At 28.5% G+C, this 15,190-nt stretch overlaps 1 protein-coding gene across 3 annotated transcripts in view; it reads right to left on the bottom strand.

Annotated features, from left to right (window-relative positions):
• LOC142318160 (uncharacterized) overlaps nt 1-12,223 on the bottom strand; it is a 140,055-nt gene extending 127,832 nt beyond the window's left edge. For 2 of the 3 annotated variants that reach the window (XR_012754837.1, XM_075354705.1), the window contains exon 1: nt 11,879-12,223. Coding sequence is in view for 2 of the 3 variants with exons in the window: in XM_075354705.1 (XP_075210820.1) it covers nt 11,879-12,023 (145 nt within the window). In the remaining variant the exon portion in view is untranslated. Of the gene's footprint in view, nt 1-11,445; nt 11,843-11,878 lie in introns of those variants that run through there. The other variant, XM_075354706.1, reaches the window with a different exon arrangement.
• Between the last annotated feature and the right edge of the window lie 2,967 nt (nt 12,224-15,190).

Raw genomic sequence — 15,190 nt, 5'->3', positions numbered from 1 at the left:
TCTGGATGAAAGGGCGAGACGATACCACTCCGCCACTGAAATCGGCCTTTGACTACTTGTTTTCTACATTTAATTTTTTAGCTTTGATGTATTTTTGCACACATTTTTTAGCGAATTACATATATTTATGTTTTCTCTATTTGCATCGTTTTTCCTAAGTTTTATACTTATAAACTACCTATATATTTAACTAACGAAGTTTATTCATATTAACACTGTGTTTCATTCATATTTCATTCATAATTCATATTAACACATATTAAAACTGTGCAAAAAGAGATTAGATCATAATAAACAAGAGATGAAACTTTGTTCACTACAGGAACTAGATGCAAAATGTAGATCATTACTGTAAAATAAAGTACTTCTTTTCTCAAAGGTTTAATATGTGTCACAAACACAAATAATACAGTAAAAGATATCGTACAATAAGAATTTTATGTAATCTTTTATGTTGAGAGATAATGCGTTATATATAATTTCTCCATTCTACTTATGAAAAACTGAGGAAATTTAAATATAATAAAATTAAGTTACTTTATAACATATTTATCCAAGTTAAACAAAGAAATTTTTATTAATTAATTTTTTCTTATGAAAGAGGGAGCGTCAACAGCAATCTTTGGCCTGGTGGAAATTGATTACATATTAAAAGATATCATGTCTGAATTCGAACCCAGGCCCTCCTCACGAAATGCCGAGACCACCTACTCAACCACGGAGGTCGGCTATTTATTTTTTTTTCCTGTGTAGCCTCCAGGCATCACCGTCACTCAGGTACTACTTCAGAGGATGAATGAGGATGATATGCATGACTGTAAATGAAGTGTAGTCTTGTACAGTCTAAGGTCGACCATTTCGAAAATGTGTGGTTAATTGAAACCCAACCACCAAAGAACACCGGTATCCGCGATCTAGTATGCAAATATGTATAAAAGTAATTGCTTATTTATTATTAGTTTTATTTAAAACTCACTAACAAAATGATATTACAATTAAAAAAAAAGTCTTTTAATTTAATATTTAATAAATTTGCCGGAAAATGATTTAGGTAAGGTAGGTAACTTATTACAAACAGCAACAGATGTATAAAACAGCTGAAGTTATATGAAATTAGTTACGTTCTTTGTAAAAGTAAAATTTTTTTAAAATAATATCATTCGACAATAATATCAGTCAAGAATTCTAAGGTTCAAATCCTACTAAAAGCAGTTACTTTTATACGGACCGTGCATACCGGTCTTCTTTGATGGTTGGGTTTCAATTAGCCACACATCTCAGGAATGGTCGAACTGAGACTGTACAAAACTACACATCATTTACACTCATAAATATCATCCTCTGAAGTATTATCTGAAAGGTAATTACCGTAGGCTAAACAGAAAAAATAAAAAGGTCCCACAACTTAATTTTTAGTAGTTTTCGAAAACTCTGGGGTGAAGAAGAAAGATTAGGGTCGAAAAACTCACAAATATATATTGTCGTAAAATAAGGTTGTTAAATGGGTAATAAACACATAAAGGTTTTAAACAAAACCTGTAGAGATTTGATTTTGAATAAAATAGTATAAATTAGTCCATAGTAAATAAATAAAAAAACTAAGAATTTCAAAGTTCATTAAAAACAAAACAAATCAAAATCAGCTCAATTTTCTTTTCAGAAAATTATTTATGATGTTTTGAAAACGTTACAAGGTATTACATATTTTATTTTACACGGGCATATGTTTTAGACATAATAAATATTTAAACATCATGACGAACTTTATTAACTATGATTGCGAAAAACAGCTCTGTTTGATCTTCCTACTGATATTATCTAAATCCAATAGAATTTACCTTCTAAAAAAATTTTTTTTCTACGTATTATTACTTTAATGGATCTTTAACTGTTTTTTTTTTTTTTCATCTAACATCCAATATTTTTACTTATAGGCAGGAAAAATTAATAAATAATGTATTCAGACCATAAAACAATTGTATATTACGTAGATCATTCAGAGTTAAAGGTAAACTATACCAAAAATAATAAAACGATGATCTCTAGCATTTACCTGGAATGAACAAGGGAAACCTTGAGGAAAAAATGTGAATAAACTTGAGGCAAAATAACATTTCAAAATACAAAATGAATGAATAAAAACCTGGTTGGAGCCCAGACATTAATATATATGTAGATATATCTATTTTATAAAACATCCCGTATTACATGGTATAAGTTGCGTAGTTTTATGTATCCGTATTGTTATAGGTAACTAAATAAAATAAAATCATAATACACTTTACCAGCCTAATCCACGTTCCTTGTGCTACGCCCATCTCCGTTCTCTTCAATTTCAATCTTAAATTTTTAGAGTGCTTGAATAAAATCATTTATTTTATTTTCCGGTCTTTTTTATTTTGCACTTTATACTAATGCTACTGATGTTTTAATTAATTAATTAACCTTAACTCACGATATGTTTCAGTCAGTTAACTTTTTCTATTCTGATTTGACTGATTAAACTTCTAATCTCGTTCGCTTTCCCCATCTCTTTTAATTTTTCACGGAAGATTTCTTTACTCCACGCCCAAATTTCAAATACACTCCAAACGTTACATTTACGTTCTCAGATTTTAATTGCATCTTATTGTATAATAATATACTTGTATATAAGATAGGCACAGATAATTTTTTTTTAGGATTTAATTATTAAACTTAATAATTAGATTATTAAGAATTAATTATTAATTATCATTCCGCCGGTCTCCGTGGCGGAGTGGGAGCGTCTCAGTCTTTTATCCGGAGATCCCGGGTTCGAGTCCCGGTCAGGCAATTTTCATACGCTAACATTTAGATTTCATATTTAAATTCACAAGCTTCGAAAGATGTGAATAAATCATCAAAAAAAAGAAAAAAGAAAAGATTTTTGATTACGATACTAAAGTACACATTAATTAAACGAGTATGAACAACAAAATTTAGGTTTAATAAGAGAGATTTTATTATAACAAAAACACTGTTCTAAGAAAAAAGAAATGGTATATACAATAATCCACGTTTAACACGATTAATTGGTTCCACGCAAACAACACGTTAAATGAATCACGTTACACAAAATTCACATTACATACAAAAAATCAGTTTGGTTCTGAAGCCTTTTAATTACAAAAACAAAATAAAATATGTATACAAATAAAGTATAAGAAGTTTTTTTGTTTAAAATCCGATAATTCATCTAACAGGAAAACAAATAAAAAACTTAATATGAAATTATAAAAATTAATAATTTTCCTTGTATTTCATTGTACTCATTTAATACAGGAAGTATAGAAAGCATTTTTAATACTCATCGCTATCTTCGAAAATAAAATTTCGCAGGTGGGTAGATATCTTCATCACTTGAAAATTTCTTGATCGTCATTTGTACGATTATCATGAAATAATTAATCAAGGCTTTGCCTACCGCTGTACTGCAACATTTAATTAAATTCATAATATGGAGTCAAATAAATATCCTTTCTTTCTTTTTCAAGTTTAGCCTCCAGTAATTGTCTTACAGATAATACTTCAGAGAATGAATGAGGATGATATGTATGAGTGTAAATGAAATGTAGTCTTGTACAGTCTCAGTTCGACCATTCCTGAGATGTGTAGTTAATTGAAACCCAACCACCAAAGAACACCGGTATCCACGATCTAGCATTCAAATCCGTGTTAAAATAATTGACTTTAGGACTTGAACGCTGGAACTCGACTTACAAATCAGCTGATTTGGGAAGAAGACGCGTTCTCCACTAGACCAACCCGGTGGGTGCTAAAAAAATATCCAACTGCCTTGAAAATTTTCCAGAATTCCCTATTAAGGGATCATTTTCCTTAAAAATCTTTCATAAATATATGTGGTAATAAATAATTCTAATATAATTTAGTAAATGCACAGGAATTTGTAAGTATAGAAATCTGTAGATATTACACATAGTTAGCCCTTTGAACTCGACAAGTCCCGTACGGAAACAGGATATGTTTCTCTACAACTCGACTTGTTTCTAAACGGGGTCAAGGAAATATTGTATTGGCCTAAACTGTATCACATTGTTTACTTTAATTGTGAGCGTATTTTTATTATTGCTTCGAGTTTCCGATGCATCAGGTCAACCAATTCTTCAAGCCCAAAGGGTTAATGCTACATAAAAATTATGTATGTATGTAGCACACACACACTTATATATAAGATACAAAGTAATCAATTCCTTTAATATAAATTCGCAGATTTTAAAGGTTTGTAAATAATGTGATATGACCCACCGGTCTAGAGGTGAACGCGTCTTCCCAAGTCAGCTGATTGGAAGTCGAGAGTTCCAGCGTTCAAGTCCTAGTGAAGTCAGTTATTTTTACACGGATTTGAATATTATATCCATGGATATCGGTGTTCTTTGGTGGTTGGGTTTCAATTAAACACACATCTCAGAAATGGTCGAACTGAGACTGTACAAGACTACACTTCATTTACACTCGTAAATATCATCCTCATTCATCCTCTGAAGTATTATCTGAACGGTAGTTACCAGAGGCTAAAACAGGAAAAAGAAGGAAATAATGTGAAATGGAAACTGTAATCGCTCTAAGGCGAATCTTTCTACAATTTTTAAACCGTGCTTTATGGAAACCGTGTTGTAAGAGTTCGCATTAACCGAGGGGTTACTGTATTATCATAAAATGTATAGGAGTTAATACCCAAATGATTACAAATTATATATCTTAACTCAGAAATATATTGCAATTACTTTATCCGTATTTAAATATAAATAAATAAAATATACCCAAAGAATATTTGTGTTTTATTTTAATACTATTGTATATAAAAAAATACAAGAATACAGGTTTTGAAACAAAATGATACAAAAAAAAACCATTGAAAATTGCATATAATGATAACATTTGAAATTAAGTCACTTGTAAGTCGAACAGAAGAAAAGATTAATTATTATTGACAGATTCTTTAAAAAAAATCCACGTTCCTTGTTTTTATAATTGTTATTATTTTTTGGGTGTTGCTTTTTTTTAAAGCTATGTTGACCGGCTAATTAAATAATAATTGCTAATTAAATATTAATTTAACGATTATTTTAGTACTAGAAATGATTGTGTATACTGTAAAGAAAGATTAACATGAAATAATTAACTACGGATGTAGGATAAAAAAAAATCATATTTCAACCATAATAGAGAAATATAGGAATCAGCATCAAACAAAATTCCTGAAAAAAATTATCTATCTTTCAATTAAAAGTTATTATATAAAAACTACTAAAAATATACCTGGCTATGGCGTAATAATGGAATAATTTATATTAAGAGACACTTAAAGTAATGAGTGTAAAATGTTGGTAATGAAAATAATAAAAAAATACAAACAACGACGAAAACAATTTCTTAACACGACCACAAAACGTAAACCTAACGTGATAATTAAGTTATCAATATCCGTTATGCTCAAGAATGATAAGAAAAATTATAATTAAAACCAAAAACTGAAAGCTATTTTTAGCTTGGTTGTGCATTTGAATTATTTTACACAGTTCTCAAATCTTTACTGTTCTGGGCTAATCCTTTATTTCCCTGACATTGTTTTAATTCATAACACTTTTCCATGTTGTCTAACTAAATTAATAAATCTTGAAAACTTTTAACAAGTGTAATAATTTATATTTATTTTGTATAATATTATTTGTGAAAATATTAAAGAAATTCATTGTAAAATTTTTAGAAATAAATTCTTTGTTTATAACATTTTCTGTCAACAGAATTATTATTGTGCTGTCGATTTTACCATTCATTCCTTATTATTCGTTTTGTTGTTCAATCAAGAAAATCAATCATCCGACTAATCTCGTTAAAATTAAAAAAATCAGATGTGGATACTACGCTACTTCCTTGTACGCCTATTAAATTACATATATACATTATTTTTTTTTTTTTAATGAAAAGTACGTAAAATTTTATTTCATTAACAACTTCTGATATTTTTTATATATTTTTTTAAATTTATTGTTATTATTGAATTATTACGTATTTTAAAATTTATTTTACAATCAGAGGTTAATAAAATTAATAAATCAAAATATTTAAATTAGAAAAAAGAAGTTAAAAAAAGAGATGAAGTCTGATTCGAACCGATGTGCCTTCCTCTTGTAAGATCCAAATATTTCATTAATTAAAATTTGATTTGGCTATAACACTGGAACCAATGAAAATAAGCACGACTTATGATATATCGTTAAAAAGCTCTCAATGAGGTTTTATTTCTGCAGTAAAGAAAAAGTCCAAAATCCAAATAAAATTTTATTTAATGAAATATTTGGATCTGACAAGGCGGAAGGTACATCGGTTCGAATCAGACTTCATTTCCTTTTTTTTTTAAATTTAAATATATTGATTATTAATAATTATTAATCTCTGATTATAAAAAATTTGTACGATAAATAATAATTCAATAATAACAATAAAAAAATATCGGAAGTTATTAATGAAATAAAATTTTATGTAATTTTAATTTTTTAAATATGAGTATGTGTAATTTAATAGGTGTACAAGAAAGTCATGTGGTGCCCACATCAATTTTTTTTTTTGTCAAATTAAAGATTAATAAGTTACTGTTGTTTGTGTTTTAATTTTGCAGCGACTTCGAAAAGGAAAATTGAGGAAGTATTACTTTTTAATGCAGTCGTTTAATTTTTTTCCGTTTGTGACCAAACGGAAAGTTGTTTGTCGACGGATCAAATATCTTCACTTTAATTTTGTTTTTTGGTTTTGATAATACTTTTTCATTCTTTCGCTTTAAGTTCGTTTTTGTTATTCTATTCTAAATTTACCTCTTTTGTCTCCTGATTTGGAAACTCAGAAAGCTTTTGAAAATTTTCACACTCAATCATACATTTATTATTTTTACGCGTAGTTCTTTTAGTTTTCCATTTCTTTAAACAAATTAAATTCGCTCTTAAGTTTTCAAAAATAGTTTTCTTGATTACTCTGTCTCACTCAGTTTTTTAAAATTCTTTATCAAAGAAGCATAATTTATCATTTTTCGTACTGAGTATATGTTTCCAAATTTCTAGCATAGTTCTTGATTTGATCTTATTATGTTTGGTAATTACGTATTAGCCCGTCGATCAATAAATTGTAAACTTTTGGGTTATTGTTAATATAACCCGATATAATCATTATATTACCATTTTTATAACCATTTGTATTTATTTATTTTATAAATATAATTGAACTAGATCTAACCTACGTTCGCTCCGCTCGCTAACCATGACTAATTAACACAGTAATGTTTTGAGTATTCAAATAATAAATTTACTAATTATTGCAATTATTTATTATTTAAATAATCAAAATATTATTGTTGTTAATTAGTCGAGATGAGCGAGCGAAGCGGGCGTAGGTTAAGTTTGGTTCAAGTCCTAGTAAGGCCAGATATTTTTACGTGGATTTGAATACTAGATCGTGGATACCGGTGTTCTTTGGTGGTTGGGTTTCAATTAACCACACATCTCAGGAATGGTCAAACTGAGAATGTACAAGACTACTACTACACTTCATTTACACGCATACATATCATCCTCTGAAGAATTATCTAAACGGTAGTTACCGGAGGCTAAACAGGAAAAAGAAAGGTTAAGGTTAAGGTTAAAGGTTAATCTATAATTATAAGCAATGATGCTTATATTTTTAATATGTAAAATATGTTAATGATCCGGTTAACTTTGAAGTATTTTCAAGTTACCAGATCATTTTGGTTATGGTCGACGGGCTAATACCTAAGTACCGTATATTTTTATTATCTTTTCATTTTCGTCTAATATTTTCCTTTGTTTTTTAATCATTTTTTCCATTATAAATTTATTGGCTAGCGTCATTATTTCTGAAGAATATAAATATGTAACTTTTACTTTTATTTTTACCTTCAAAATGATTATTTATCCTACAGTGTGATCGTGATTTTATTTTTTTTAGAATTATTTTTGCATTAATCGCTCTTACTTTATAAAGTGATTCACGAAGAATGTGATAACTTTTACGACATCTAATGATGAAAATAAAGAAGAAAGTTTATAGTCCAACCAAATTACACTTAGAGAAAAAAAAATTACCTAGACTTTTATAAGTAGACATTATTTTTGTTGAATTTTTTCTGGGCTAAAAACGCTCCGGCGTTATCATCGCCCGAACACGAAATATAAAAACAAAATCAAAACAAACAAAAATATTAAAAATAACGACAAAACAAGAAACGTAGTCTAAATGTTAATTTTTTTTTGGCGAAAAATATTTTCCTGTTTCATCGCCCAGAAAAAAATATTAAATCTAATAACATAAAATATAACATCCATAATTGGACATGGTAAAGGGTCTTATAATGAACGTAAAAATAATAAATGCGTAAGCGAATGGGAGGAGGGTTGATTTGGGAGATTTGTGGGGGGGGGTTGAAAAAAAAAATATTTTCCAACACAAAAGTTGTAGATCATACAAAAATCTACACTTTTGTGGAGATCACTTTTTAAGAAACCTCAAAATTTCCGAGAAAAATACGAAAATCTTCTTTTTTTCGTTTTCTATTTTTCATTTCCGCAAAAATAATTTAGGTGAAAGTATACCTTTCTGTGTCTTAAACAACCACAAATATTTCTAACGTCAACTTTCGCCGGAAATCGCAATAATACCATCCTCCTTTTCATCCCCCCAACCAAATCAACCCTCCACCAACCTCGCTATACCATATATTTTTTTACATTTATTATAAGCCCCTTTACATTTCCACATATAAAAGTCAAGGTAATAATTTTTTTCCTCTAAATGAGTTATTTCGATCGGTCTATTACACATAAGTTCAGAAAACGCTTCCTTAAAAAGTATTGTCAGCTGGCGAAAGATTTAACTGCAATTTCTGCGCCTTCGGTGAAATACTGATGCGTCTTCGTTAAGCCAGACTGTAATACCTGAGACCCAAATTTAGGTGTAAATTTAGTGGTTTTATATGATAAATATCCTGAAAAAATAAATTATATAGGAAATCTTTGGTGAAAGATAAAATATTGGGGTCGAAAGACAAGCTATTTTATATTTGGAGTAAAATAACTTTGTTAAATGAGTAATAAACACATAAAAGTTTTAAATATCAACATGTGGAGAATTTGTTTCTGAATAAAATCGCAAAAAAATAAATACAAACGTAAGAATTTCGAGGTTTATTACGAAAAGCAAAAGCTCAATTTTATATTCAGAAAATCTTGATTTATTTTTAATAAACTTCGAAAATCCTACGTTTGTATATAGTTTCTGTGATTTTATTCACAATCAAATCCTCTACATGTTATGTTTAAAAATTTCAGACGTTTATTACTTATTAAGAATCTTATTTTACCGCCAAATATAGAATAATATGTTTTTCGACCCCAGTCTTTTGTTTGTTTTTTTTTACAAAATATCCCTATTTTTTTCAATTTCTCAGGTCACATTTCATATAAAACCACTAAATCTACACCTTAATTTGAATTCCAAGAATGACACACAAGTTTGATTTTACTGAAACTGTGGAATTCAGGGCAAAATCTTTCGCCAGCCGACACACTCTTTAACGAGGCGCCTCCAAACCAATGTTTATACGAATTTTCTTCTTTGTTTTCATCAAATGAACATGCCCTGAAAGTTTATTACATTCATCGTGATTCATCCGTACAATTTTTATATGAGAGTACATAGAACAAACAATAAAAATAAATTTCTTTCAATCCATTCTCTCTTTTTAAAAATAATACCTGGTAAATTCCATTTTTTTACCACAGAAGAAGCATTTAAATACATTTTTGACAAGAAATACAACTTGTGTAATAATACAATATAATTATCTTGATGAAGTATTTATGTATTAAATCAACATAATGCCAGGGCCCTTTTGAAAAGAAAGAACGTAAAATGATGAAAACTAATAAACTACAGTGATTGTATCAGAAATTTAATAAAATAATTATTATTACTGCTTTAATGAACACTAACTGAAACTAATTCGTAAAAATTAAACCGTAACCGTTATATAAAAGTGACTATCAAAATACCAACACTTAGTTTCATCCGCTATAAATTTCATCTCGCTCTTATCAGTAAATAAAACAAACATACTAACCGTAATTGCAATAATTGGGGATCAGACTATAGATATTTATACTAGTAGCACTTCATATTTGCGTACGATTTTAAGTAAGCTTAATATTAGTTTTAAATAACGTAAAACATCAAATTTTTCTTAACTTACTCCCAAACCAATTTGTTTTTCGTATAAAACTATACAATTTGTTTATATTCTGAAATTTTCTTAAAATAAAAAAAGATAATTTTTTTTACAGAGTAAACGCGTTAAAATAATCTTTTTTTCTCGTCATAATTCTAGTCGTTTTAGGTATTTCATATTACCTATTTGTAATTTTAGAAGCAATTAATTTTTTTGTGAAGTAATGACGCCTAATCTAACAAATCATACCTAGTTAAAAATATAAATGCTGATAACTTCATTGTGATAAGCAAAAATTATCATTCACGCAGTCTCATCTCGCAACTTGGTAATTGTAGTACTTTTTTTTACTGCATTACATTAATTAAAAAATTATTTTTCATCCATGTGTATATTTATTCCCAGTAATAAAAATAATTATTTTTAATTATTGTATACATTTTATTTAACACATCATAAACGAGTATACAACTTTTTTTTTGAAATTGTATAACATGCTAACTGAACTGTTATGAGAAAAAATGATTAACAAATTCAAAATCATATGCCTCTAATTCTGAACAATAAATTAATTGTTAAGGGAATGATGTTTTTTACATGAGGGTAAAATCGAGTTTAAGTAAATTATAAAAAATAAAACGAAATTTCTTTTAGTATTTATTATACATAATGAAAAATTAGTGGTATGAGATGAATGAAGCTGCATAAGTTTAAATACAACTGATTGTTGAATAAAATAAGGGGTAATCTATATATATATATATATATATATACGCTTCAAACGCTTCAGTAAAAATATATGATAAGTATATTCTCAAGTGAATAAATGATAAAATACGTAACATTAGAACGAACAAAGAACTGTTGATTTATGCCATGGTTTTTTAAACTACTGTATATATATATATTTTTATTTTTTTTTGAAATCATTTATGAAGATATTTTTTTTTAATTTTGTTCGTACGAAAAAAATGTACAATTACTGATTGTTATATTTACAATATAACTAATAGTACGCACTTTTATAGTAAGAAGTATTAATACAAATATTTTGTTAATAAATATGGACTCAACTACAAGTTAAAACAAACAAAAACTTCTGCGTTGGTTAAATATTATTTGCAACAAATCCAACTACATTTTAACAAATACACACATCTCACTAAACTTACCGTATAAAAAATGTAAACAATTACGAAGAAATTTAAAAACTTCCATTGTCAGCTACGGTAACAGGAAATATAGCTTGCTAAATATTCCCGATTACATACAGCTTATTATAACACTGCTGTTGATGGGTACGGTATAGAGTGAACGTTATTTTAACGGATTTTTATATTGGCGTATAATGATAAAGAAGATATGTCCGTTTTTTTCAAGTCAATATGTTTATGATAATTATAACTGTAGATAAATAATGAAACTTAGATAGACAGTAAAAATATGACAACAATAATACGATAAATTAATGTTTCTTTAAACACCACAATTATTATTTAAAGATAAGCCAAACATTAACAACCAAAAAAAAGCAGACGACGGAATTTATCAGTTATGTATTGAAATTGATAACCATAATATATAATTAAAACTTATATATGATACCTTCAGAGGTTATGACGACGAGGTTTTTAGTGGCAACGGTTTCCTGATGACCCTCCTCGTCGCCGTCTTCAGCCAGACGGTGCGACGCGAAGCACAACGAGTCAAAACACACACGCATAGACAGTCCGTAACACTTACACAACATACACTGCTAGCACCATAAAGCACATATCGCTTTCGTACCTCAATATACACTAACACAAAATAAAATTAAAAAAAAAAAAACAAAACAAACTAAAAACAACTAAAACACAGAACACTTAACGAATCAACAACGGTAACAACAGTTTTAAGCCGGCAATACGCACTGATTACGAAGGCGATGGCACATGTATGCAAGGATAGAATCACATCCCCACCATAGCCTGTTGCTATTCTGGAGTCCTGGCGCATGCGCTTTAAGTCTTGTTGCCAACCTAGACCTCTGAAAGACTGGATCAAAATTTACCTTTCTACATTCACAACGAAGCTGTTTACAGTATAGAAATTTACTCGCCAATCACTTGTTTTACTACTTTTTTAATGTTAATATATTACATACTGGACTAGAAATTTTAAAACATTTACCATATCACTTCCTAATTATTTTTTTTCTTCTTAATATGAATTTCCTGAAGTTAAAATATGTATATGTTTTTTAATGCTGGGAGCATTATAAAAAATTCCACATAGGAATTCACCTGTTTTAAGAAATATACAATAAACAAAACACTTATTATACTAATCTCATTAAGAAAATAAACGAATTATTTTCAGGTATTGAAAACATATAAATATTAAAAAAACAACCCAAAATACTTTTTACTCTTGAAAAATATATATAATCAATAACAAAAATATAAATATAATTAATATACAATTAACACTTTTAACAGGATAATTGGATTAGAGATATAATTCATTTAATAAGTTATTCCCTAATTTATAATTAGAAATATATTCAAACATTGGGCTATATTATATAATTATCTACTAACAGACGGTAATAGCAGAAGAATAATAATTAATCTTATTAACTATTGAGATAGTAAAAATGTATGTTCATTTTTTTTTACATTCCTGTGATCATTTCTGTGAGTGTAGCTCTGTGTAGAGCGATATTGAAAGAAGAAAAGTACGGTAATCAGTCCAAAAATGGGGTATGAGTTTTAATAATCACGACATTTCATGACCCAGGGACCCCAAAAAACATAAAAAAGTGGGGGTAATGTTCGTACGTACGTAAATATGTATGCGTGTTGGCGTGTTTGAAGTTTAATAACTTTTGACTGGATGAACTGAGTTTGATGAAATTTTGTACAGACACTCGTGTGTATGGGGCAATTTTTTGGTAAAAGTTTGGGTTCAATATCTTCAGGGATTGGGATATAGAGTCTTTTTTGGTGCCAATTTTCTCAAAATTTTGCGAACGTAACCCCACTTTATATTAAGCTCAGTACATGAATGCATGCTTATCTTAACATTTTCTTTTTAATTTTGCCCCAAATTCCACCTCATAAATCGAAAAGAAAGCCATATTTTTATTTGTTGGATAATTTTTAACCAAAATTTATTTTATCTTCCTAAGCATAGTAGTAGTAGAAGTAGCTAAAAAAAATACTTTTTTTTTATCTGGAGGAGCCGATAAAAGTTTTAAAATTACGATTTTTTAATTTTTTTGACTTTTTTCATGTGTCATTATTTTTGCACTGTATAAGAATAATAAACCAATGCCAAGAAAGTATAACAACTTTGTTGTCGGTTTTTTTTAATATCCAGCAACGTAATTTATTTTTAATCGACTTCAAGAAGGAATACGTTCTTATTCTGAATGGCTTTAGGTAGATTTCATAAGAAAGCTACCTATTGTAATGAGTGCCATGATTCGACTTCGGGAAAATTTTGACATATCTTCACGTTTCACATCCCCCAAACCCCAAAACCACCGTCAGCTCAAAAGTTTATATATATATATATATTTCACTTTCTTGTGGACACGATAACTGCCGTAATTTTGCGTCAATTACCTTCAAATATTTCCTTAAAAATAACTCGTCCCAAAATCTCGGTATAAATCGTACCTAAAACCTTTGTCTGAAACAAGTTTTGGTAGACCAACTCTTACGGAAAGGTATGACCAAAATATTGGTAGAATTATAAGAAGATGGGATTTCCCGTATGCTAAATATGTGAAACTTTTTTCACATGCAACCATTGTCGTGTTGAGTAAATTTGAAATTTTTCTTAACTTCAAGGAGGAAATCTTTTTAATTCCCTACTTAGCGCCGGTGAATTCTACCTCCGCCTTCCGGCGTGCTGAAAGGGATTTTTTTTATCTTGAATCATTTTGTATATTCATATGTATATGAATAGATATTTTTATTCCCTACAGAAAGTTACTCTGGTAGCCTGATTGTAAGACACTTGAAGAGGCGCTTGTAAATTGTTTGATGGTCAGTAATGTAATATGTAAGCTGAAGTAATTTTGAATTACTTTTATGTTGGTGTAAGCAACATTATAAAACAAAGTAAACTGTTTATTTCCCTGTAGTAATATAATTAACCAAGTAAATTAATATAATTAATTAACCAAGTGTTAGTACAAAAAAATTCACAGTTAGAAGTAATCTCTGAATATAAAAATATGTGATCTGTCACAGGAATTCGATAAATACTCTACACATCGAGATTAATTTATTCAGAGTTAGATGAAATTGACGATTGATTTGCATTTAACCTCAAACAAAAAACCCAGAAAATTAAAGTAATATCATCATATTTTACTGAAAACTATAAAAATAAATTAATTTTTTTTCAAACATTTGTACAGCTCTGACGGCAGTACAGCAAACGGTTGCGAATCTTTTCATGTTTACTTTAATAGAACTTATCCTTTTTTACAATAAGTTTTATTTTACACAAGAATTAATGTTTCTTATATTAAAATGTATAATAACAGATTAATAATTAATGTGGAAAAAGTTGCCACTGTCAATCAGAAGTTTAAAATTATCCCGCTATTAATAAGCAACTAAATTCAATGACATATCTGTAATCCTAAGTAAAACAAAATTGATTATCTAACATCTGCAAAAAATACTGCAATTATTCAAAATGTTAGAACAGATTTAAATAAATATGTTTTTTGCGTATACTACTTTTAGTATCGTACTGTATACGATTTTTCAAGTACAGTCCGTGGCAAAGAATGTTAACGACAACGAACCAGCTTGTCATTACTTCTTCAGTGCATTTTATAAGATGATTTATGTACTTAACTGTTTTAAATGCGGTTCACTACGAACCGTGAAGTTATTACCGTCCTTAAGAAGA

The sequence above is a fragment of the Lycorma delicatula genome, chromosome 1 (genome assembly GCF_047948215.1).
Source record: "Lycorma delicatula isolate Av1 chromosome 1, ASM4794821v1, whole genome shotgun sequence".
Classification (NCBI taxonomy): Eukaryota; Metazoa; Arthropoda; class Insecta; order Hemiptera; family Fulgoridae; genus Lycorma; species Lycorma delicatula.
This window is presented reverse-complemented; position numbering and strand designations above follow the sequence as displayed.